The sequence below is a fragment of the Nipponia nippon genome, unplaced genomic scaffold (genome assembly GCF_047370975.1).
Source record: "Nipponia nippon isolate SJK-2023a ecotype South Korea unplaced genomic scaffold, ASM4737097v1 scaffold_4, whole genome shotgun sequence".
Lineage (NCBI taxonomy): Eukaryota > Metazoa > Chordata > Aves > Pelecaniformes > Threskiornithidae > Nipponia > Nipponia nippon.
In genome coordinates this window covers 4,524,448-4,549,088 of record NW_028262358.1, presented here as the reverse complement: position 1 = coordinate 4,549,088, position 24,641 = coordinate 4,524,448, and the positions used below count along the sequence as shown (strand labels likewise).

At 35.6% G+C, this 24,641-nt stretch overlaps 1 protein-coding gene across 12 annotated transcripts in view; it reads left to right on the top strand.

Moving 5' to 3' along the window:
- Positions 1-24,641, top strand: part of USP34 (ubiquitin specific peptidase 34) — a 144,096-nt gene that overhangs the window by 45,128 nt on the left and 74,327 nt on the right. For all 12 annotated transcript variants that reach the window (XM_087777342.1, XM_087777348.1, XM_087777346.1 and 9 more), the window contains 18 exons: positions 835-896; positions 9,137-9,218; positions 9,312-9,404; positions 11,627-11,752; positions 12,165-12,294; positions 12,891-12,926; positions 13,304-13,434; positions 14,000-14,616; positions 15,062-15,276; positions 17,029-17,144; positions 17,228-17,355; positions 18,506-18,595; positions 19,423-19,518; positions 20,658-20,740; positions 22,083-22,237; positions 23,137-23,250; positions 24,216-24,315; positions 24,450-24,609. In XM_087777342.1, coding sequence (XP_087633468.1) covers positions 835-896; positions 9,137-9,218; positions 9,312-9,404; positions 11,627-11,752; positions 12,165-12,294; positions 12,891-12,926; positions 13,304-13,434; positions 14,000-14,616; positions 15,062-15,276; positions 17,029-17,144; positions 17,228-17,355; positions 18,506-18,595; positions 19,423-19,518; positions 20,658-20,740; positions 22,083-22,237; positions 23,137-23,250; positions 24,216-24,315; positions 24,450-24,609 — 2,534 coding nt within the window. The remainder of the gene's footprint in view (positions 1-834; positions 897-9,136; positions 9,219-9,311; positions 9,405-11,626; positions 11,753-12,164; positions 12,295-12,890; positions 12,927-13,303; positions 13,435-13,999; positions 14,617-15,061; positions 15,277-17,028; positions 17,145-17,227; positions 17,356-18,505; positions 18,596-19,422; positions 19,519-20,657; positions 20,741-22,082; positions 22,238-23,136; positions 23,251-24,215; positions 24,316-24,449; positions 24,610-24,641) is intronic.

Sequence of the window (24,641 nt, the reverse complement as noted above, 5' to 3'; positions counted from 1 at the left end):
AGACACAAATAAATCTTTGTGTAAAGACTGTAGGAGATTGGCTGTCACCCGAGTTATAGAGTGCATATACCAGACTTGTTTCAAGAAAGAAAAGAGTAAATATTTTGATGAAGTTATGCAACAAGTTTAATTTGAGTGTCAAAAATTCACATGACTGTGTCTGTAATTTTTTTGAAAACAAGATGGCAAATAAGTTTTATTACATAATTTAAAATATTTTTTAAAATGTTATGTACATGTAAAGAATTGGATACAGAGCCATGTCTATCTGGAGAGTTGATGCTGAGGAAAAGGATGGAAGAGAGATGTAAACCTTTAACAGGCTTTTCTTTTCTCTGGGATGTCTTGGATTTATCTGTTCAGATACCTTTCAGAGCTTCATTTGATATAAAAATACTTAATTTTCACTCTCCAATTTTGTAGACTTTCAGCACTGATAATGTGACAAAAGAAACCTTTGCTGTTGTAGTAAGCATTACAATAATGGGGAAACTCATCCTAATACATCAGTTTCCAGAGTGTGTGTTTTATTTCTGGTGAAAACCTAGGTGTAAAGTGACTGCTACACACCTTGTTTTGAGTTCTGGAGTGGGTGGAGTTTTATAACATTATTTAATTGCTTTAGTGAAAGAAAGGTTGATTAAAAAAAAGAATTGATCCCTCTTGCCAACTGGAATGCCTGTTCATATTTTTGTCAAAGCGATTTATTTAAGAACATTGAAAGTACTAGAAAAATTGTTTACTGTCACTGATACTGTTTTTAAATATAAGAAAACTACCTCACAAAATATTTAGATAAAATTTTAATTTTTTTCTTCCTTTTTCTAACCATAGAACCAACTTCATACCTTCAATGATGTGTGTAATAATGAGTCATTAGTTTCAGACACAGAAACGTAAGTAGGAACATTATTATGAATACTTTAAGTCCGCTATATGAATGCAGTTCTTCTGTATTGTTGTTATGGATTAGAATACATACGTATTCTGTATACACAGTGGGGTGTAGTGATAATCCGAGGCGTTTATTAGAAGTATTCTAATAAGGGGTTTAATAAATGGTTTTAAATGGTAACTTTAAAAGTATTTCTAAATGTTTCTGGACTTGTTACTGTCTTAAAAGATAGAGTCAAGGTAACCTTTAGAAAAATGTAGATACTGAAATAATAAATACCTGTAACGGGCCATTATCTCCATTGTGATGTATAAATAAGAACCAGCTAATTCATATCCAAGTAGTATTTTGCCATCTTCTCATTTCTCCTGATTATTTAGTTAACTAAGGCTTGTCTTGCCGTCACTGGCTCCCGGCCTTGTTATTAGTTTTCCACTGAGTCTGTGAGGCTGTGCTTCTAGAACTATTTATTGTTTTTCTTCCAAGTCCTTATTTGTGTAATTCAGGTGTGTTTAACAATTCTAAAGGGGCCTCCCATAAATTTTCAAGAAGATTCACGTGTGGGATTGTATTCCAGTGAGGAAATGTAGTGATTTCTGTACTAGCTCTAAACTTAATGTTAGAACTGTCTAGAATTTAGACAGAAGTATGTCTTTGGGTAGTTGAAATAACTATTCTTTTGAAATGATAGGTAAAGTACGTAAAATCTAGGATTTTACTTGTGATATACTCTTTACGTTCATCTTGGGGGTTGTATCCATGTGCATATCTGTCTCATTACAGGCACTCTCCACTATCTTTTGCTCATTAATGAGAAGTCTCTTACAGCAGCAGTTGGCTTGCTTTTTTGTCCGGGTAATTTTATTATAGATGGTTTTATTTTAACACCTGCTTATTGAAATCTGGCAGCAGTCAAGACCACAATACTGTAGATTTCATGTAAATAACAGCTTGATTATTTGAAGTGAGATTTGTGCTAGTAGGTTGATATTTTAAAAAATAAAAAATCAGAATCTAGGCCAGTTTTGCTTCCATAAAGATGTGAAAATACCTGGAGAATACAAGACAAATAACCACTTGTGATTAACTTTTTCTTGTCCTTTGTCACTAAATCAATAGGTGAACATGAATCCATGCTATCCATTTATTGCAAAGTAAATTTTGATAGCTAGTGTCAGGAAGAAAATTAAAGAATTCTCGTCAAGTATGACACAAATATCTATGATCTGATGAAACCTGAATGTAATGTCATTAAGCTCATGTACATTTCAAAAAACTTGCGTTATTGTAGTAAGTGTAATCACACATTTAGTACTTTAATATAATATATACTCATGGATAATGATTACTTATATATTTTGTGCCCTGGGAGAGGTGTTTGTTTTTTTCCAAAGCCTGTAGTTCTGTAGCAGTAGAAGTAAGTAGTACAGGAGCAGAACGCGTTGAGTATGTGAGGTGGCTTGGTTGGCTGGGGTATTTTCAATATTGTGCTGCCAGTTTATGGTGTATGGTTACGCTGGGACTGCCAAACCTCAGTTTTATCTGTTTCTTCTCCTCCTTCCTTCATGTTGAAAATCTGCAACTGAGATGTTTGTTGGTTAGTTTATCTTCTGAAACACACTGTGAATGAAATAGTTTTTAAATAGGAGTAACTAATTAAGGAACATTAACAAGACGTTATTCTGGCTGTTAAACCTAATAAAAAGCTGTTTGATTTTCTGTGTCAAATGTAAAAAAGGAAAGCGATCGACAGGGGAAAAAGAGAAGGGTGCTTAAATTTCCCTGCAGAAGAGCAGATGTACTGTGCAAGAACATCAGAGTTATTTTAAAGCTGAAGGAAATTGTCAAATTCTCATTTGGGATATTACTTTCTTGGCAAGGGCATCTGTAAACAGCCTGTCATTTGAAAGGAATGCAGCAGGAACAGAAGACCGTCTTTTCCACTTTTGTAGTATGTGGGGTTTTTTTAGTCTGAATTCCACTCATTCTGGTGTTTTACCTGAAAGGTTGGGTACAAATCAGTATCAAGTATTGCTGCTCATCTTCAGATACCTTTTGAAATCACTGGTGTCTTCCGGCCAAATAATCACAAAAGGCTGGTGCAGAAGGATGGGGAAAATGTCTCACTTCTACAGTTTGTTCAGTACAAAGCTTCCCTCTCATTAGAGACTCTGTTCATGAGAAATTCTTGGATGAGAAGGCACTTATGGAGTTGGCAGTGATTGAATGAGCAGCAAAAGGAAAGCTTTTCATTCCTATTTTCTTTCCTTAGTGGAGAAAGGAAGTCTAAGATTTATTTTGTACCTTTGTAGCTTCTGCTGATTTATCAAAGGAAGATGTTTTGCATTATGTCTCGTCATCCCCATTATGTGTTTTGACTTTTCCAGACGCATTTGGAACTGTCAGCATTTGGGATTTCTCCTTCTGTATATTGATAAGGTGGGTTTGCGGGAGGTATCTTTTTTTTTAAAAGCAGAGCTATCAGTCCTAGCTCTTTCTTTCTGTTTGGAAGTATCATCAGGTTTTTTTACCAAATATTTTGCAACAGTAGCTTCCTACCTTTATCTGCATGGTTGCAAATTTTTCCATGGTAGGACAAGCTAAAGCATCTTCTGTTTAGGAAAACACTGGATTTCACAATTTGCACTTGAAAGCAGCAGAAAGCTGAGACAGAGAAATCTCTTTTCTAGTTGTAGGTATTTGTGTGTCTTTTTAGATTTAGTTTACTTGACTGTCTTTTCTAGGGTTGAGGGTTTGTGATGACTTGAGTATGCATATTGTCCAGATACGTGCAATGTCTCAGTGACTCAACTTCATAATATCCCTCAGAGATATACTTTTAATTTAGCTGTTCCTGGCTCTTAAGATGGAATCAAATTCTTTGCAATCTAAGGTACTGAAGAGTATGAAATCTATTGAAGCTAAAAATAACGAGACTGAGCAGAAGAGTCTTCAGGTCTTTGAATAGTGATTCCTAAAACTACTTTGCTGATGTCGTTTAGTGAAAAATGATCATGCCTTTCAGGGCGGGAAAGATTTTTTTGGTGCTATTTAGACCACAAGAGGAAGAAGAGGTGTTTTTTCCTTAACGAGGACACTGTCAGTTTGTGGAAATAACATGTGTGAAGAGAGATTTTGTTTTGCTCTTCCCTTGGCAGGCAGCCACGAATTTGAGTTTCAGGATTCAAGTTGATGCTGAGACAACCTCCCACCTCATTTAAAAATTAGATTACCCTCACTTAAAAAGCTTCCTACAGAGCAATTTCAGGTGTCCAAAACTCCTTTCACCTGTGAACAGAAAGATCTAGACTATTTCTTCTCCTTCCTTTTCCCTCTCTTTCCTTATTTATTGAGATGTTAAACTGCAAGCTTTGTATTGCTTTTTCCCTTCACCACTGTTCTCTTAGCTCATGTTAACTCTTGCTTTCTCAATTTTTGTCTAAGCTCACCAACTCAATTTATGGCAGCATCATTTAAATGCCTTTTCCCCCCTCTCTATTCCACATTGCAGGGATCTTTTCAGATTTTTCCCTGAAAAAAAGAGTAGTAAAGTTTTTTCACTCAGCTCGCTGATGTTTCTTTCTAGTGGCATACACCTTTCCAGTGGCATACACAGTAGTTTAATAATACTCGAGATTATGTCAGAGTAGTGGTTTTGGAGCATCAAATAAGAAAATGTGTGCTCAGAAACAAAAACGTGTGCTTGAATGTGTGTTGGGAAGGTGCCTGCTATATCCTCTTTGTATTTCTGATCCTAAATAGTTGAGACCCGTGTTTCCATCCGTTGTTACGTTATAGATGCTATTTCAGTGATTTTGTTAAGAAATGTTAGTCTTCGTCCTTTGCAAGCTGCTCGTTACATTTCTACATTTTTTCTTTTAAGGTTTTACATTATATTTTTTCAGTGATGTTGCTGACTCGCTGTTGTATTTCATCCAGTCCTGAGCTGGTGTGTTTTTGTAGCTGTGTGGTGAATTGTGTTGGGAATTGACTGGTTGGATAAATAAGATTTTCTTTGGGGTGGTTATTCTGCTGTGGGATTTGTTCCTGGATCTGGGTCATCATGTGGCTACCAAGTATTGCACCACAGCCTTAGATTAAAATGTTTCTAGGACTTTAACCCAGTCCTCTTATAGAGAGTCATTCTTTGACCTACCAGGAAAATGCGTAGACTGTAGTTTCCTTCCGGATAGTTTTATTTATAATAATGAACAAAATTCAAGCTCTACTACTCCTCTTTCATAAGTACAGTTCACAAACATCAGGTTACATCAGAAACTGCATAGCTTCTACTCTTCCCCGCAGTCTCATGGAATGCCTGGGGAAACTAATGTCAAAAGTGCTCGAATTTCATTTCTTGGAAGTAAAACAGTTATTTTTGACAGATACGAATTGTCAGTGAATTTAAATTAAAAGTCTAGGGAGAAATTGGTTAAGTCTAAAGATCACGTAGCCCAATATGTTGTGTAGATTTCCAGTGTGAGAAAGATTTAGAGACAGTGAAACTAGAGTAGCTGCTACCTTTACTTTTTCTTTCTCTTCTCCTCTTCCCTCACCCAGAATACACACTCAGAGAGAGTATCAAGTTCTTTAAAGGACTTTTTCTCTTGCTATCCCAATTGCTAAATCCATGAAAAACAGCTAATACGTGTTATTACCAAGGTGAATGTTCTTAATGCTAAGGTCTATATGACTTCGATATCTAATTTGTAAAACTGTTCTTTGTACGGCTACTTTCATGTTAGAGGGAAAAGCGTATCTGTACTTTGATCATAATGCATGTTTTTCACTCTCACTGTTTCCTTCAGTATGAAAGAGGAAAATTTTTCTATAACCTTTTGAAGAACTTCTTTTAAAAGAAAACTTGAGCATATTTTTACTGAAAATGGAGTTCTTGCTAACTCGCCTGAATTGTAGTGATATGGTATAGTAATAGTCATGTAATAATTTTCAGATTGCTCTATGAAAAAATACTTTTGACTTATGAAAAATACAGACTATATGAAAGAAATTTTAACATAGCTAGAAATCAAAATGAAACTGCATTGAAAAATATTGAAAATTACATTTTAAATCTTTTAATGAAAAGTTATTCTAGGTCGCCCTGCTTATTTGGGGCAACTCAGAACTTTGTGAATTTTTAGGAACTTGAGTGTATCTCAAATTTCTCAAGGCTATAGGGCTTTTGGTAATTATTAAAGTAAAAACGGGATAAGTGACAATATACAAACTTAAATTGTAGGTTAATTTATCCGTAGGCTGGCAGTTTATTTTTATTTATCTGAAGTTCTGGAATTGCTTGTGAGTTAAGATGCTTGCTCTGTTTGAAAGTGAGGGCACTTATCAAGGAGCTGGAAAACCACCAGACAAAAAAAGTCTTTCCTGAAATGGAAGCGTTCAGGAAATAAAGTCAGACATACTTCATTTACACTGAAATTAGCTTTCTTTGGGGAGTCCTTGAATCGGCTATCATAAATATATTTCTTAGTGTATCAGAGAACAAAATCCTTAGTGCTGCTAATAGCTTCGTCGTTTCAAAAGGCAGTATATTTAGTGATGGGTGTGCCCTCAGCAGAACTTTCTGGGAGGAACAACTCTGGGAAACACAGAGGCTGCATTCTGCCTTTCACAAGGATCCTCTTGTTTTTGGTCATCCTCAACAAATCCATATCAAATGAATGTTTACCTTCAGAAATCTGAGATGTCATTTTATCACAGTTGAGCTCACCAGTAGGATAAAGAGTTTTTTTACCGCTGAGAATACATCTATTAAAAAAAGGCATTCCTTCAAAAGAATAATCCATTATTTCTCGGAAGAAAAATGTTGCAGACTGGAGATAGAGAAATGCCATACTCATTTAATAAAACGCAAAGGAACTCACTCTGTAAGAGAGTTTTTGTTCTTTGGAGTAGCTAAAATGCAACATACGACTCTGGATACAATGTCTAATGGATATTGTGCCACTAGCAGAAGTATTCACTTTAAAGAGACACACGGAGCAGTATGTCCTTTCATATTAACATCGCCTGGTGAATCTAGCAGTGTTCATCTGGGATTCATTCTGAAAGCTACAGGTTTAAAAACTCAGATCCAAGAAGAAATTAAGTGGTCCTGGAACAAAATTACCTCCATTGACTTACGACTCGGGTGTTAAGGCTTTTGCCTCTTATGGAGGACCATATGCAATGATTTTTTTTCACATTTCATAACGAGAAGGGCATCCATTCAGGTCTCCTGCACCTAGTGGGTGTATATTCGCTCATGTGACTGATCTGTCTACCTTTTATACGTGCAAAATGCAAACTATGAGGCTTTCTGCTTATATTTTGTCATGTAGCCGGAGCACTTCTGCCCACAGCAAGGGGAAGCAATGTAAAGCCATAAGAAGGAGCTGGGGGTGAATAGGCCATAAGTTCCTGGAACTTTTTTGCAGGCTGCATTCAATTTTCAGAGTGTGGGTTGGGCATTTGTGATTTAAGATGAATCTGTAATATCAAGTCTACCAGCTGTCTGACAAAACGAAAAGTAACAGAGCTACAGTCTCTTGAGCTGTACAGGCAATGCCAGTGTGGTCACTTGTGGTTGTCAGCATGGAGGCAGATGGATAAGAGCATTTTTTTGAGCCATGTGTGTTGCTGAAGGAGAGTGGTAGCATATATTCAAATGTGTACTAAGTTCCTTTAGCTGTAAAATCTGCAAAATCACAGCTTGCATGTGAAAAGGTCTTACTTCAGGTTTTGTTAGACAGAAATTCAAGCCCTGAAGGAGTCTTTAATGTGCATGCTCCAAAGTTTGGTTTGGGGTTTTGGTTTTGTTTTGAAATGAGGCTGTAGGAAGTGAAGTAGATCTTGATGTCATGGAATCGATCTGGCTTATCTTTCTCATCCCTCTTTGAGCAGATACCTTGTCAAACTGACTTTGCAGTATGAGAACTAATTTATTAATAAGCCACAAATGATACCGTTGGTAAATTGTTGTACCTTGCAAGGCAGTTATTACTTAAATGTTAAGGGACATTATATTTTTTGAACAATATAAGAATATTTGATTCCCCATGACCTAAAATTAAAATAGAAGAGGACAGTACAGGAATGGTGTGTGTTGAGTAATAGGAACTATGCAGAGTTCATCCATAGGGATTAGGCAATTCAAAACAATTGAAGAACTGGCAACATGCCCCGGAAAAGTGATACCTGTTTGGAAAACCTACAAAGGAAATCTCTTTTTACCTAAAGAATCTTGTTTTCTTATTGCGGATGATAAGATTGGCAATTCTGGAATTTTAATAGTGACCGTAAATGCGACACAGATAGCAGTGGTAAAAATAATTCTTCCTGTAGTCGTCTAAGACACCCCCTCCCTCCCATCCTCTCCTCCTTGTGAAACAGAGCGCTTTTATTCCAGGGCCATTTAAACTACAGGCTGTGCTTTAAATACTGTGATATCCTCTAATTGCTTCTGGTGCCAAAATCTGGGTAAACAAACATGTGCTTGAAAGGAAGGAATAAACAGGAGCTTATGCACTAGTTTCCAGACAGGGCAGTCCTTTCTGGAAGTCCAACTTCTGTTTTGGAAAATCCAGTTTCCTTGTCCTGTTTTATTCGAATGGTTGCTTATGGACTGGCAGTAGGTAAAGTTCCCTATTGTTATGGGTGAAACAAAATGAGAATTTTGAAGTATCTGTATGCTACATGTGTGTAAGTATGGCCGTGTAAAACATAGGTTTTTAGAGCTATACAAGTTGCTATTTATGCAAAAGAATCTAAAAATATTTAAGTGATTTTCTTAAAAATAAAAAAATGTCTATTACTCTCACCTTTAGCTACATTTGTGAACTCAATAGTTCTGGAATTTCATTATAAACTTGGGTTAAATAGCAGTGCTTACCAAAATCTTACCTGTGACGTCATTGAAAGTGGTCTGCCGGTGGTCTGTTGAGCTCTATTAACTACTAAAATTGTTGGAGTTGTTGGTTACATGTTTGCTAATGATCCCGAGGGGTGAGTGGGAAATGTTGATATTTGGCATTAGTCTTCCAGCTAAAGAGAAAAACAGGGAAATCATTTCCTTCCTACCTGAATGAATGAATGTTGAGTATACTTTGTGTTCAGAAAAGTTTTTGTGTGCTTACTACAATTACAGATATTAATTTGAAAGACATGCTGTGCTAGGGAAGAGCCCAGTGTATATATTATAGGCAGATAATTCTACATATGTTTCCACTCTTTTTTCATCTCTAGGTCAATTGCAAAAGAGCTTGCAGACTGGCTTATCAGCAACAATGTAGTTGAGCACATTTTTGGACCAAATTTACATATTGAGGTTTGTATAAAATTATTATTATTTTTAGTATAAACATGGCGGAGTAACTTCTTGTTCTAGTAAATCTTTCCTCAATATGTTCTCACTTTGCAGATCATCAAACAGTGCCAAGTGATTCTGAATTTTCTTGCAGCTGAAGGGAGACTTAGTACTCAGCATATAGACTGTATTTGGGCTGCAGCACAGGTATATATAAAATTTTTATAATTGCAGGAGTGATGAAAAAACAAAACAGAAAATGGCGAGTTGATTTTCGTTTATATTCATAAAGCTGAGTTTCTTACTTTTTCTTGTCTGTCTGTCTGCATGTTTTGCTGACCAAAATTTTAAGTTGGGTAACTGCCACAATTACTGTTCTTTCATTAGATGCAAGAATTCACCTAGGCTCTGCTTTTATACAAGAAAAGAATGAAGTTGTGTAGCAAAGACATAGTGTTTTCAGTAAGAATGGCGATGAGGTTTGTAGGGTAGACTTAATATTTTTTCTATTGTGCTCAACTGCCTTGCTCCTATGTATTGTAGCTTCCATTTCTGTTACTCCTGGTGGGAACAATCAGGTGGAAATTGTGGCAGTGAAGTTTACAGCTGTGCTGCAGTGCTGGTGTTAAAATCTATAGAAAGCACTGAGATGTTATTTTTTGCTTGGTAAACCTGGAAACTCTGATAGGCTTTTTTCCTTCAGAAAGATGTATTTGTTTGCTACTTTTCATGGATTGCTATACTTTTTATTTTAGGTGTGAAATTTTTTATTTAGGGGATTTGAATAGAGTAGACATTTTGATTTCCTGTTGTAGAAACTGTTTTTCCATGGCTTCATTTCTGCCTTTATTATTAAAAAAACAAAACAAAAACCAACCAACCAACAAACAGAAAAACCCCTTAAGGTTTCAGTGTCAATTTTTCTGAAAAATATACTCAGAATGAAGGTCAGAGAAATAAAGTTGATCTTTTGGAACAGGCATAGGGAACACACTTTTATACAAGTTAGAATTCGAAGGGGCTTTTTTTATGTGTTCGATATTTCTCTGTAATTTGTTTCAGTCAAACACTACTGTATACACATTCTGAAACCTCTGTAGTCCATTGCCATTATAGGCAGCTGGTATGTTAATAGATGCTCATTATAACAGCATTCACTCTAATAGGCTCCAGCAATTTTCTGTATCAGAGTAATTAATAATTACTTATTTCACTTACATTTTTAAAGTGATATTTTACCTTCCTTGATGTTTTCACACATGCAGTAATTCACACTAGTGTTAGACCTCTGGATTTTTTCTCTCTTTTGTACTGTTTTAAGAACTTAATATAATTGTCCAAATGTGAGAATTCTTTCATAGTTCACATGTTCATTTTGACATACTGATATTTTCAAAATACATATGTTTGATATCAGAATTAAGTATGTCCCGATTACTTCCTCTGAAAGGTTTAAACCTCTAAAGTTGTTTTAAAGGCTGACACCTTTAGACTAAAAGAAGTCCTTAAAGAATATATTTTCCACTTTCTAAACTAACTTTTTGACAAAAAGATAATATCTTTGAGTTGAAGCAGATATCTCAATATGTTTAAATGCATCCTTGTGTAGAACCCACATAATTTCATTCCGGTTTGAATCCTTTGAAAAATGGCCGGTACCCTGTAAACTGCTGGCATGGATATTTGATATGCCAGGAAGGCAAAATAAAATGAATAAAGAATGAAAAACCTCCTTTTGAGGTGCCTATGTGGTACCCAACATTAAGAATGTTTTTTCTAGAAGCTTCCTGTAACCATTATTTTATTTTTTGAATATCAGCATCCTTACAAACATAATGAAACCCTTTGACTATGAAAAGCAACATTTAACCTAAGAGGAAACACTTAGAAGCACTGTCACTTTAATGTATAAATAGGGTAGTTAGCTAAACACATTGTCACATTTTTTGACAGCCATTACTGGAAAGACAAAAGAATTATAAATAATCCTCACACAGTTTACACAGTCTGTTCTCTCAGTCTCATATTAGCCTGTAATGTTTTTATTCATATTTGCCCCTGCTAATAAGGTAATCATTGCAAATGTTATTTCCCTCAGGATTTAGTACATACACTAATATTTTAGAAGTTATATTTAAATTAAAATGCAAAATAAACTTCCAGTTCTTCTTTTCACCAAATCTCCTAGAACTAGAGCTAAGGAAGATATTGTTACCTTTGATTTCACTACACTTTACATGCTTTACAATATAAAGATTAAGTTTAGTCAAAATTGCAAGTCTGATGTAGTTTGGAATTATTGGACAAGTGCTTCCTGAGAATTTGTGCAGAGATGTTGTTTAATTGCTGCATTTTATCAATCTTTGAAATTGTTTTTGAAGTTTATTTTGCTGTTCCTGTTATCTTCTCTGTTTGTTTGTACTTTGCAGCTAAAGCATTGCAGTCGTTACATACACGATTTGTTTCCTTCTTTGATCAAAAACTTGGACCCTGTCCCACTTAGACATCTTCTTAACCTCGTCTCAACTCTTCATCCAAGTGCTCACACTGAACAGGTAAAGGCAAGGCGAACAAAATCAATGTAATGAGAAAAGAAATTATGTTGGTGTATTAACCAAGCATTACGGATTTGTCTTTGTCTTTTCAAAGGAATGCATGTAAAAGTAATATTAATGCATAAGCGAGGGAGCTATATGAGTAAAGTTGTCATGTTTCTTCATGTAGGCCTCTTCTGGCTTTTGAATTATAATCTTTTTCAGAGATTTTTGAAGACCGCATAACCACTGATAGAAGATTTTAACCTTCTGAAGTTAAAAAGTTTCACACACCATTATTTTGTGCATTCGTTTGTTTTGATGAGTTTGTTTTGGTGTACTGTAGTATTGGCATATAGAAAGATTAACAGTGGATCTTTGCTTACAAAACCTACTGCTTCTTAGTGGCGCTGTTGTCTGGTTTTGTTTATAGACCTTGTATTTGGCATCAATGCTTATAAAAGCACTGTGGAATAATGCACTAGCGGCTAAGGCTCAGCTGTCAAAACAAAGCTCTTTTGCATCTTTACTGAGTACCAATCTGCCCATGGGAAACAAAAAAGGTATGTGGTTTTCCAGTAGATCTGGTAGTTAAATTTTTAATTTTCATGGTCTCCTTGTTGACTTTGGACAAAAAAGATGGATAGAACTTTTTACTTGAAGTATTTTTAAAAAGTGTCATGCTGGCATATTTTTCAAGCAAAAGTTGAGGATATAGACGAAAGCATTAAAACTTTGTGAGCGCGTTGGGAAAGCTTTCTATTTCAGATCAATTCTGTTTGTATATCTAAAGTAGTATGCATTTTTCTTCCCCCCCCCCCCTTTTTTTTTTAAATTCAGACAATGGTCCATAACTCATCAGTTAACTCTTCTTGTTCTGCTGAACATCTGTAACTTACATAGCTACATAAAATCTTACAAAAGCTTATCTATTTTTTACCTAGTTTTTGATATTTCATGCTATTTCTGTTGGTTTTTTTTTTTTTTTTTTTAACTTGACTGTGTATTTCCGCACAGTCATTACTAAAGGTGCTGCCAAGCCATTTTACTGTAGTTTCCCTTTCTTTTCTTACTGCTGATTTTTATGAATCATGGACAACTATATGCTGACAAAAAGATTTTTAGTCACTTGTTTTTCCATCCTGCTTTTTTCCTTCAGAAGAAGAGGAGCTCAGAAGAGCAGCCCCTTCACCTTGTAAGTATAGTTTTAGAAGTACACCACAATCTGATACATTTGATGCTACAGTGCTATTGAAATTGAATAGAGGAAAAACTAGTAAAAGTTTGAAATTATGTTTTTATGAGAAGCCAAATGAAAATCATATTTCATGTAGGATCTAGGAAATTCATATAGCTATGCTATATACTGGCAAGAAGAGACATCAGAATACACATTTCATAGTAAAATGCTCAGTGTTCTCAAAAGAATTTTTAGCGTTGATTATGTCCCTTGTTCAACTGTTTGCAGGAAGAACGCTGTTGAGTTCAACATTTGAGGCAGTTTTATGTAATGCTGTTACATTCCAATTACTATATATCACAAAGTAACTGGGAAATGTGGTTTTGAACTAGGGTCACCAGCAGCAAGCCCTCAAAGCAGTGACAACAGTGACACCCATCAGAGCGGAGGCAGTGATATTGAAATGGAGGAACAGCTTATTAACAGAACCAAACATGTACAGCAGCGACTTTCAGATACAGAGGTAAGAGTGTAAATCTTAGTCTGTGAATTTTGTTCCTGAGTTGCCTATTATTAGCTATGGAAATAATTTTTTTTCTGTAATCGTTTCAAAACCTGAACGGGTACATAGCGTGTATGCTTACCTGCAGCAGGATAGTGGATAGCTAGAATCTTTACTTATATTCTGTGTAGTTTACATAGAATATATTGTACCTTGCCTATGAACAAGTGCACTACAAAAAAACACCTCCTTGCATTTAAATTGTATTTCAGTAAGATTAATCTCTTGGTAAGGGATTGTATGACATACTGTTTATGTGTCACACTGTCACTCTGTATAGCTGCAAAGCCTGCACATATACCCTGTTACGAATAAGGTAATGCAAAAATTAAATTATTAAATCTGAAACTTGCTCAGAGCGTTTTGTCATTGGCAACCAAATTGAGACAGAATGAATGAAATCTTACAGATTTGACACATTTCCTCATAAATGAAGAATGGTGCTTGAACGATGATGATGTTCACTATGTATTTTCAGTGGAGTTTTATTTTTCCACCAATCTTAAAAAAACCACAATAATTTCAGGAATCCATGCAAGGAAGCTCTGATGAGACAGCCAACAGTGGTGAGGATGGCAGTAGCGGTCCTGGTAGTAGCAGTGGCCACAGTGATGGATCCAGTAATGAGGCCAACTCCAGTCACGCAAGCCAGTCTGCTGGAAGCCCTGGCAGCGAGGTGCAGTCTGAAGACATTGCAGATATTGAAGCTCTCAAAGAGGAGGAGGATGAAGAAGAAGAAGATAGGAGTCATAATCCCCAGAAAAGCAGTAGGAGCACGGATCTACGAAGCAGGAAACTGGAATCACAAACAGGCATTTGTCTGGGAGATTCACAAGGGGCATCGGAAAGGAGTGGTGCAAATAATGGGGCAGGAAAGGACCATGTTTTTAACACTGACTCGGTGACACCGGTGGATAATCGAATTAGAATGCTAGATGCTTGTTCTCATGCTGAGGATGCAGAACATGATATGACAGGGGAAATGAGCACTGCTCACATTTCACAAGGGTCTCAAGATTCTTGTATAACTCACACAGGGGACTTCCTTGGGGAAACTATTGGAAATGAATTATTTAACTGTCGACAATTCATTGGGCCGCAGCATCACCACCACCACCACCACCACCATCACCACCATGACGGGTAGGTAGCTTGACATTTCTTCTGAGTCCTTCTATAACAGAAGTAAAAGTGGTGGTAGCAAAATACTCAATTTGGGCAGAAATTTATATGGACGTCTTGCTGTAGTTCAGGATAATTTTGTCTAACAGAGATGATACTTACCACAGATAGTTACGCAGTAATCTGTTTTGTTAACATCTGATTAAAGTTTTTTGTAAAGTTTTTGTATTGAATAAGTAAGACAACATTTAACACAATGTTAAAACTGTTTTGGAAAACGCTGTATTTAGTTAACATGAAAGAAGTCACCACAATCATCATGATAGCGAGACCTTCAATGTCTCTGTAATTGTTTTTCAAATTCATATGAAGGCCTGCTGTTCAGACAGCTGATTCATCCTGACTTTAGCTTTAGGGAGACGTCTTTCTCTTTGATATTGTCCCTTCTAATATTCTTCTTTTACAGGCATATGGTTGATGATATGCTAAGTGCAGATGATGTCAGTTGCAGTAGTTCCCAAGTCAGTGCAAAATCAGAGAAAAATATGGCTGATTTTGATGGGGAAGAGTCTGGCTGTGAAGAAGAGCTTGTACAGATTAATTCACACGCTGAGCTAACATCTCATCTTCAGCAGCACCTTCCTAACCTTGCCTCTATCTATCATGAACATCTTAGTCAAGGTAAGAGTGATGAAAAGAAAACAGGAAAACATTGTACTTCTCACTCGGTTTTATATCATTTGGAATTAGTCTCCAATACTTAAAATAATCAAATTATTTTAACCATACGTGTGTATTTGCCCAAAGAAACCATGGTGACTACTGAGATTTTACTCTTTCTCCAAGGGATTCATTTTCATGTCATATTAGACGTAGCTGTGTTTACCTCCTTTTTAAATTCCGCCCCACCCCCCCACCCCCATTTCTACTAGAGCTTTTAATGCAATTTAGAAAAAACAAAGGCAGTAAAGAGCCTAGCAAGTGTTTTTTCTAGTCAGTTATTGAAGTAAAAAGAAAGGTGGTACTGAAATGCGAGATTTTTATTTTTTTTTTTTCCTCTCTGAAACCTTATGCGATTTTTCTTCTGGTGGGTGGATCTTATTGTGATTCCGTACATTTGTCATCTTAAATGAATTAACCATAATGGGCTGTACAGAGGATAATTTTGGAAAAATGAGTTAAAATATAACTTGATATCTTAGGGAGTTTGCCTTAAAGGACATTTTATGCTATTTCATCTTACGCTGCTAAATCTTCTAGTTTACTTCAGGGTGCAATTTAAGATGCTACTAAAACACTTCTCAAGAATTATATCATCTTTCCATATGCTATTGTGGCAGCTTTATTTTCTGTTTTATCCTCTGTTTAAATATAATGGAGGGCATGGTTGGTGAAGGTTTGACATTTTTCTTCACTGATCTGGCAGAACCAAGTTTGCTATCTTCCAGTAGACAGTAAAACCAGTACTATTTATATCTTTTCCTGAAACACAGTTGAGTAAGAAGTCTCTCTTTTTGTGTTATGTGGAACTGAATTATAATTTCAGCCTGACATTGAAAATTTGGAAGGATTTTTTTCTACACTACAGAGTTAAATAAACCACTAAAACTTTGTAGTTAAAACATGCTGTAAATCAGCATATTTTTTCAATATTTTCCATAGCTATTACGCATCTTACTGAAGATTCAAATTATTGTTTGAGCGTGAGGCCTCCAGTGCAGATTATTTTTGACACCCCTAGTTTTGCACGTGCAAATAATTACAGTGTTCTGCACGCAATCTAAATTTTCTACTTGACTTTGCTGTTACATGAAAATAGTATCAAATAGTAGATAAATGAATGGTGCCAGCTGTGGCCACATAGAAGAAGGAAAATGTCTATCAGTGTTTATGAAAACATGATGAGTTTCTAAAATCGTGCACTTTGATACGCTGTCGTATATAAAGAATGGTGTTTGTTTTTCCTGTTTTTTAGTTAGATATAGGAGATCATGCAGTATGAGGGGAATTCATTGAAATGTGCTGCTTTCTTGCTTTCCAACCAGAATAGTTCTAAAGATACCTCCCTTCAGACCACAGCACTACAGACAGACTATTTTATTTACACTATGAATTAAATCTAGTTAAATTAAAAAGCAATTGCACCTGCATCTGCAGTTCTTAAGTACTGTTTTTATTGCACCTTGCCATTAGCCAAAAACAGTGTAAACATTGGCTTAAACTGTCCTGTTGACTTCTTGCACGGTCATAATATTTTGTCTTCTTTTAAGAACCCATATGTGGAAAAAGGCTGCAATTACAGTGTTGTTGCATGCACTTTAAAATAGCCAAGTTTACAGATAAAGCATGTTGTTGTTCATGCACTTGGGGAATGATGTTCGGATTAGATAGTTCCTTCTACTTATTCAATAACGGTCTTTATATTTTGTTCAGGACCAGCAGTTCACAAGCATCAATATAATAGCAATGCGGTGACGGACATTAATTTGGATAATGTTTGTAAGAAAGGAAATACCCTTTTGTGGGATCTGGTCCAGGATGAAGATGCAGTAAGTTGAATACCAGAAAAGAATATTGTTTAAAAGAAACTAAATATATACTATTCAGTGACCTTTCTTTCTACTTGCTGTAGATTCATCTCTCTGAAGGGTTAATAAACGAAGCAGAGAAGCTGCTCTGTTCTTTAGTGTGCTGGTTCACTGACAGACAGATTCGAATGAGATTTATTGAAGGCTGCTTAGAAAATTTAGCAAACAACAGGTAACTTAAATCATAAATTATCTGTTTTTACATGTATCTGTTTTTACAACATACAGGGAATCCAAGTTGACTATAACAGGTTTTTAACTTTACAGGAAGACAACTTAAACCAGACAAAACCAATAGTATAAAAATAGTTTTCAAGGTATTACGGATGTATCTGATGTTCCGTTTTTCTATTCTGTTGGTGTCCTGAATTTCTCATCTTGTTGCATTTGTCTGTTCTCCCTTCTGCCAGAGGTTACTGCCTTCCTACCAGTTGGTAAAATTGGGTCCACATCTTAGCCAGTTGAGTGCAAGGTCAAGTGCCTTAGCGTAAGCATTTTGAATTCAATATTTAGATTTTACATGCAAGCGGCTGAGGAACAGACAAGCTCTTTTCCAGCAGGTCTGTTGTGGAGTTTAATTTCTGTGAAGAAGCAGCTGGATGTAGAAGTAATACCTTGACCTCAGATAACTTGTTTTAAGACCAGCCAAAGCTGTGATATTGTACAATTTGAAGGCTAGCAAAAGTGGAATTTATTTTGTTGATACAACCAATCAATTGCTGGACATCACCTGCAGTGTGATGTTGTTACTTTTTTGCTAAGAACTGTATTTGTGAGATGAGTTACAAGCATACCGAGATACTGATTAATAAAAAAAATGTGAAGATACCGATCACTGATACAAAAGTTCCGTTACATGCAGTTTATGCACTTCTTGAGTTTTCCTAGATAGCTGTGTTATAATACACACCTACTTGTGTCTGTAATGGGTTTGATTTATTTCTGCTGTCATCTGTGTGTAGAAAAAGCATACTCATTTTGCGGAAATTTCAAAAGATAAGTATTATGAAACTCAAAAATAAGAATTTCTCTTTTTTGAAATTTAAATCATTTTAAAGAACAAAAATGTATACTGTTTTATTTTTATACTTGTTCAACAGCTGTGTGTCCAAGGTATTACACATAAAGAATTTGAAGTGTGTGTAGTTCAGATTCAGAAAACTAATTGGGTGACATGGTGGTAAACTTCACATGGATATTTCCAGTGCTTTCAGTTAGCCTGTTTGCTCACTGAACCTGAGCTGCTCAAAGTAATTTTAAAATGAACTATTTTAATTTTGTAGCAATCATATATTGTCGGCATTTCTCTCTTTCTCCTTTAGATCAGTAGTAGTTTCACTTCGTCTTCTTCCAAAGCTGTTTGGTACGTTTCAACAATTTGGGAGCAGTTATGATACACATTGGATAACGATGTAAGTAGACCCCGGTCCCCAAGAGAGTAAACCAACCGAAGTGATGACATTTAGGGGACTGCTGCAAGGCTTGCCTCTTTAACGTGGTCCAAATTATCAATGACCTAAGGTTATCATCTGTCCATTATCTGGCCTGGTTGTATGAGCTTGTCTCAGGCCTAGATTTCTTCATAATACACACTACTATTGTAACTGAGGTGAAGACTAATTTTTTTTTTTTTTTTAATCTCCACCCTTTAAATGCCAAAGGACTTGCAGACAGTACTAGACATGCAGCAATAGTGTGTTGTAAAAGGTAGTAATAACTTGATGTTACATCATTCTGTTCTGATTGTATATCAAATGCTTCTCAGTAATCAAAGATTTGGTTTATAAGAAAACCTTTAAAATGTGAAGATATATAGTATAGCATTTCTTACTAGAACAAACTATATAGCTAGCTGGTCTAACTATAGAGAACGGACTACTGGAACTTCTGGGAAAGATTACAGCAATTTTTCTTGTTCTTTTTTGACATGACATTTAAATATATGCCCAGTTCTGAGTTTTGGCTTAGACTGTTTCTGAATTAGGGCCTTTAGGAACAGTTTTCATGGTCTCAAAAGGGAGGGTTCTCTGCCAGTCCTATGCCTGAAAATAACGACGATGAAAAGGAAGAAGAGAGTACTGTACTGGAAAATACTCCTGAATTCATGGTAGATGGAAAATGGAATGTTTACTTTGGTTTTATGTGTATGCAATTTTCCTATAACAGCTTTCTAATTTCTGTAGCTTTTCTGATCTTTTTAAGCAAACCATAATACTTTCTGCCCTTTAAATTGACACAGGTGGGCAGAAAAGGAACTTAATATGATGAAACTTTTCTTTGATAATTTGGTACACTACATTCAGGCAGTCAGGGAAGGACGACATAAACATGCACTGTAAGTACACAACTGACTTCGAGTGTTTCATATTTTATGTTTTTAAACGTATCTTTTCTGCTTTTCTTCTGGTGCTTCTGATGTGTTCTTATAAGTGAATACTTTCTCTAGGAACATTACATGCTTAGGGAGACAAAGGTCTGTAAAAATAACAACATTTTAAATAGCTTCCTTTTCCTTAAAAAAACCACACAACAACTCTCATGTCATTTTTGTTAGACATTATGTTCAATATTTGTTTACAAATAAAGCACAAAGATTTTGTATATTCAAATCGATTTAAAGTGATTTCATATCATGAAACTATTCGAATGTTTCCGTTTTAAAATCTGTTATCATTAACCTTTGCAGTAGTTTTTTTCTCTTTAAGACATTCATCCGCACTTTCCAATCTGTATGATTAAAATTAGGTGTATATCCACAAGTGATACAATTGCTAGCTTCCCAATCCCGGAGAAATAGACTATTCGTGTTTTGACAGATGTCAAAGTCAGTATGTAAATCTGGGCATACACAATTGAAAAATATTGCTATTTATGGGTCAAATTTTTACTATTTTTACTTCAACGTACACCTTTATATTGGACATTGCTCTAGTGAGAATTTACTTCAAAAGCTGTTTGAAAGTGGGATGAATTGCTTTAAGTTCAGGCAAAATGATACATTGTTCTGCTCCTTTGACCATTAAGCTTCCACCTTAGAAATAAAGTTAATATTTTTATGTAAGTTATGAAAATATTTTTATGAAGAGTGTGTATCAGCTGGGATCAGAAATTGAGAGTAGAAATGTCAGCATTTTACAAGTTAAGGAAAAAATTAAGGTCAGATCATGCAAGGTGCTAATGACAAAATGATGCACTTGAATTGGACTGTATGCCAAAAAACTCTCGCTCCCACCCCCCAAAAAATCAACAGAAAAAGTACCTTGTCTAGTAATGACCACTGTATCTTTCCACTTACTTGGTGTGGTTCTAATGGGTACAACTGGAGTCTAGACTATATACTGAACTAGCAGATCAGAAAGAAATGTAGAAGAAAAAATAGTTTATGTTTTTAAGAGGCACGTGTATGAGTGGGAAAAAAGTGATGACAATAAACAATTAAATAAACTTCTGGTTTTATACAAATTTAAATTTTAGATACAGCCACAGTGCAGAAGTTCAAGTTCGTCTTCAATTCCTGACATGTGTGTTTTCAACTCTAGGATCACCAGATCATTTCAGTAAGTATTTGAGATTACCTTATCAGAGAAGCACCTCATAGCATGGCTCACATAGTTCTTATTAATCAATGTCAGCTTAAATAAATACAATATTTTAAACTGATACAATTTTAAGTAATCTCTGATACTGTTTCAAAAGAAGGCAGACTTTTGACGAAAGAATAGAACCAACATTGAAGTTTAGATTCTATTGCAGTTCTGTGAAAACGAATTTTTATGTCCTCTGTGCTTCAGTTTTTCTAAATATTAGGATTGTAGTAATTACTGAAATGAAGATAATGTATTCTCTATTTGTGGGTTTTGGTCATGTCGATAATGTTCCCAGAGATCTTTTACTGGAGTGAACTGTAAGTAAGTTGTGATACCAAAAAGGAATAGTTCTTTATATTTTAATACTGTCAGAAATTGCTTTACACTCCCTGTAGGGTCTTTTGTGAAAGTGGTATTCTGTATGATAGTTGATCTGTACAGATGCTGAAATCTTTTCACTCTAAAAGGTTAAAAATAGAAATCTTCTGATGTAGCTGATGAAATTTGAAGTTGAACATCATTTTCTGTGGTTTTAGTAACCCTTGGTGGCTTTCCCTTCCATAAATCGCTTTGGCCGCTCTCTTCTTAAGCCCCTGTAAACTAAGAGCCTTCAGTGTTGTCACGGCATCAGCTCTGTACGGACTTTCAGTTGATTGTATATTGAGGTCATTTATTAAAACGACTGAAGGGAGGAGTCATTTGGGTAGTCTCATTATAGGTAGTCAAAGCTGGCATACAGTGCATGGCTTGTCCCTCTGGTCATTAGAGTACAGCAAGGAATGAGAATATCTGTAGGCAAGAGAAAAAAAACCCTTGTAACACTGTATTTGCTATTGTTGATAGGATAGCCACAATTCTTTTTAAAGAAATCTGTTGGGATCACAACTAAGAAAATCACCGACGGTTTTCTTGAAAGGAAAAACAATGAAATAGTTACAGAGATACTATTTGCAGCCACAGGCTCAATACCCAGCTCAAAGCTGGACTTTAGGTTGTGCCCAATAATTATTTTTGAACTGAGAAACAACCTGCTCTTTGGTACGCGATCTCAGGTCAGCCCACGCTACTCATTGGTTTAGTAACACCTGACAGCACTAATGACCAAAAACTGTAGCTGATTGCCAGCTGTAAAAGGGGAAAAGTGTATGATTCCTAATTGGTAGGCGGTGCATTTTTCTTTTGTTCTTTCCAAAAACTTCTTGTCCTGACAAAAACTATTCTGATTTTTCCGTATGTATTCTTGGGCTTTGTAGAATATCACTATATGTTTGATGTTATAAAGGAGTAGCTAAAAATACTTCCCTAATTTTAGGATTGAGTTTAGAACAAGTCGACATACTGTGGCACTGCTTAGTAGAAGATTCTGAATGTTACGATGATGCACTACACTGGTTTTTAAATCAAGTACGAAGTAAAGATCAGCATGCTATGGGTATGGAGACTTACAAGCATCTTTTTTTGGAAAAGGTATGTAGAGAGTTAATTGCCACCTTATTCTAATAAAACTTTTTTTTTCCATATCAGCACTCTTTAACATACTTAAAATTGTTTCTATGAAAAATACGTCTGCAGTAGTCTGGGAGGGCCCCGCTTGTCATGCAATGATTTTTCTCTGCTTGGAGGGAAGAGGGGAATGGACTGGTGTGAGTTCTTTTCAAACTAGTATTTACTTGAGTGTTTCTTTGCAAATAGCCTGGGTGTTGTATCTGAAGCTATGTAGCACTTCATTTCAATTTGAAAAAAAAAAAAAAAGCCACCCAAACCTGTATTTTCCGTTATGATATATAGCTACCTGACTAAAAAAATATATCTTTTCTTCTTTTTGGGAGGAGCATATAAATCTCATCAGTACATCCACTGAAAATACAAACATGCAGCAGTAGAGCTTTTTGCAAGGGGTCTCATCCATTTTGACAGATGACATTACAAAATGGATAGATTGTGCAGTAATTAATGTAGTCTAGTTCTTTTTCAAGGTTACAGAGTTCTTGTCTAGTTTTGTAAGCGTATGGGTTTTTTGAACGGACGCATCATGTATGCTAACAAATTGTCCTGCTGTTGATACGTTAAGCAGCTAATGTTACAATAATAATTTTTGTTCCCTCTGCACTGTTACAGTCCAAATCAGCGGTAGAGAAAAGAGGTTTGTTTAAGCCAATTGTAGTTGATTTTTTTGTATTGTATATAAAATTCAGAGAGTGTGATCTTTTGCAAGAATAAATTTTAATTGAACTACTACATTCGAATATGATTGGTAGTAACAATGACATTTTTCTGTGCTAATGAAATAAGTACTCTGTAATTGCTATCCATTCCATTCCATCACTGAATTTTTTTCCATACTAAAATGCATTCATTTTATTTAGATGCCACAACTAAAACCTGAAACTATTAGTATGACTGGCCTAAACCTCTTCCAGCATTTGTGTAATTTGGCTCGGTTGGCTACTAGTGCATATGATGGTGGCTCAAACTCAGAGGTAAGCCTAGATTCTGTGCTCATGTTTTTCTTCTTTCTGAGGGAAGGGGAAAGGTAAATTACTTATCTGCAATGGTATCTCTCTTGAGAACTTGTTGGCTTGAACATGGTTTACTGGTTTGAGATAGTAATGTCACAGACTGTAGTGGGTGGGGTCTGTACAGATTTCTGCCTTGAGGAGAGCCCTGGAAGCTCAGGACTCAAAAGTTCCCAATGTGGGACAGTGAAATGGAAATAAAAGAGGCCAATGATCCTGACCTTCCCTCATGACTTTGAGCATGAGTGGCTTTTGTCTCTAGAGGCAGAGATAGGAAACCACAAAGAAAGTGATACCTGGTGCCTGCCTATCTTTGTGCAGTTTATCATATTCTTAGCATAACTGAACTGTATTCACTATTGTGTTTAAAGAATGGGTTTGTAACATTTACTTTTATAAAGAAGAAGATTCAGATGACATTCTATTAGGCATATTTAATTCTGACTAGAAATCTGTTGTAAAATGTGGCTCAGTTTACGTATGATGTGCTTTAGAAGTTTCTCCTCTGTAGTTTCTTTTATGCAGAGAAATTATCTTAGAAATAAAATTATATGTAGGGTATTTTTCTGTGAATTGGTTTGAGGCATTTTTTTATTAAAATTCCTATTCCTGCAATTAATACCAATAATAATTGTGGTTTTGAGGCTTCATTTAAAAGTATTCCTGTTTGTCAAAAATGAAAATTCACTCTTTTGAATTTCAACCAGTTCTCCTCGTGCTTCAGAGTATGAAAATATTTCTGTGAAAGTTAGAATTTTATAGTAATTGATGTGTGCAGTGATGAGAGCCCAAGCAGAGGAAAAATGGAGATATTTTTAGTAATTGCATCAAGAGGCAAATAAAATGTCTCGGGTCAGAAAAACATCACTCTCAGTAAAACAGTGAGGCAATGTTTTCTTTCTGTGTTTGTTTTCCTTTTGTCAAAACAGTTGTGTGGCATGGACCAGTTCTGGGGTATTGCTTTAAGAGCACAGTCTGGTGATGTCAGTCGAGCAGCTATCCAGTATATCAACTCTTACTATATCAATGGTATGAATCTTTATTTTTGTTTCCTGTTTAAAATGTTTTAAAGAATGTCTAGCATTATCCTCTTTTTATTCTTAGAATTAAAATGCATAGTCCTGAAGTTGTGCATATATAATTTACTTTAACTGATATTACAGGTAAAACTGGTCTGGAAAAAGAACAGGAGTTTATTAGCAAGTGTATGGAGAGTCTGATGATAGCTTCTAGTAACCTTGAGCAAGACTCTCATTCAAGTCTGACCATTATTGAAAGAGGACTCTTAATGCTGAAGACACACCTGGAGGCTTTTAGGAGAAGGTAAATAGCTCCACTGATATATTTGGATGCAG